The 1,573-nt window shown below is 38.8% G+C and overlaps 1 protein-coding gene and 1 non-coding gene across 2 annotated transcripts in view; both read left to right on the top strand.

Annotated features, from left to right (window-relative positions):
* LOC106528629 (aurora kinase) overlaps window positions 1-1,573 on the top strand; it is a gene marked incomplete at its 5' end in the record, with an annotated part of 5,171 nt that overhangs the window by 2,075 nt on the left and 1,523 nt on the right. Inside the window, 1 exon segment of the mRNA XM_014023843.1 lies at window positions 1,262-1,565. Within this exon segment, the coding sequence (XP_013879297.1) occupies window positions 1,262-1,565 (304 nt within the window).
* On the top strand, window positions 115-185 carry trnad-guc (transfer RNA aspartic acid (anticodon GUC)). Its single transcript has one exon. It is a non-coding gene; the product is annotated as a tRNA-Asp (tRNA).

Genomic DNA, 1,573 nt, shown 5'->3' with positions numbered 1-1,573 from the left:
GTGGAAAACAGCCGCTCTCGGCTTCCGTGGTATAGGTATAAGAAAACACGTTGCAATGTCAGGCAAGAAAGAATCAGGAGACAAATCCATATTAAGGCTCTGTCACAATAGAAATCCCCGTTTGTATAGTGGGAGTATCCCCGCCTGTCATGCGGGAGACCGGGGTTCGATTCCCCGACGGGGAACACCCAGCCTTGTAGTTGGCAACAACTACATGCCGGTCCCAAGCCCGGATAAATGGGAGGGGTGGGGCAAGCAATGGCAAACTACCCCACTATCTTGCCGTAATTCCTTGTGGATCAGTTCTGGTCCATGAGGTGGCCGAGAGTCGACTCCGACTAGCTGGCTAATCATCATCATCACAATAGAAAATGTATTTAAACCTATGAAACATTTTTTATGTCTAAATTGCTAATAACTTATATATTTGAGCAATTTGTTTGAATGACACTATGTGCACGCCAAAAAGAAGCTTCCTGTTGATTATTTCAATTCCATCTTCAATGTAGATGTCTTTAAACAGTTCATAAGTTGGCATAAGTTCTCTAGTGTGACAGGGCCTTAAAGGCTTGAGCATTTAACCTGTATAAACCTTCAACTGTACCAAAACAGCCTTAAACAATTCTAGGAGTTTTATAGTCAGTTTTGTACAATTTTCAATTTTCCAATGATACACATTTTAGGATAATTTCAATTTACATCACTGTGTTTTGTTAATATGGCATATTTTCTTGTTAGCTTGAAGAGGATGATGCCAGTTTCATATCATTAGACTTATCCATGGCTGTAGAGTATATCCATGCACAGAGAATCATTCACCAGGATATAAAGCCAGCAAATGTCATGGTAAGCCAGTTACTTTTGTCTGATTTATTCTGTTACTCTTTTTTCTAAGTTAATAACAATAATTGTGTATTAATTATGTTACAGTTCTTTGACTTCAGTCTCCTCAGTCTATTATACACAAGTGTTTCTATTTGTGCAAATATTTCATCATAGGTTCAAGGATTAAAAGGTTTTATAGCAATTTATGACCATGACTAGTTTGCTGAAGAAATAGGATTTAGCAGTGTGACATGAGTTGTTTTTCAGGAGGCATCTGATTTTATATATCTCATTTTCATGTAGGTTAAAAAGGGGGTCAGTTATGAAAACATTTTCCTACTGCTTCATTACATTTAAGTTGATTTGTTTTGTTTTTATTGTACCGTATACATTTTATTTTAATGACTTAATAAAAAAAATAATTCAAATCTTACAGGTTCACCAGCAATCTAAGAGGGCAGTCCTGACAGACTGGGGCATGGCAAACGTAAGGGATACAGTGATGCTTCGCCAAGGCAGTAAGTTCACTGCCCAGGCTTGTGGTCCAACTGGTGGCACATATCTTTACATGGCCCCTGAATGCATAGTCAAGTTTGAAGAAGCCTCATTCCAAACAGATATGTGGTCCCTAGGAGCCACATATTTAGAACTTCTGACAGGATCCCCTCCATGGTTGGTTAAAAAACAACGAGACCTGGCAGCACTAATGTCTAACAATACCCCACCACATGCTATATCACATCTCAGT

Source organism: Austrofundulus limnaeus, unplaced genomic scaffold, assembly GCF_001266775.1.
Source record: "Austrofundulus limnaeus strain Quisiro unplaced genomic scaffold, Austrofundulus_limnaeus-1.0 Scaffold392, whole genome shotgun sequence".
Lineage (NCBI taxonomy): Eukaryota > Metazoa > Chordata > Actinopteri > Cyprinodontiformes > Rivulidae > Austrofundulus > Austrofundulus limnaeus.
Note: the sequence above shows the minus strand (reverse complement) of the source record. Positions and strands in the feature narration are given on the sequence as shown.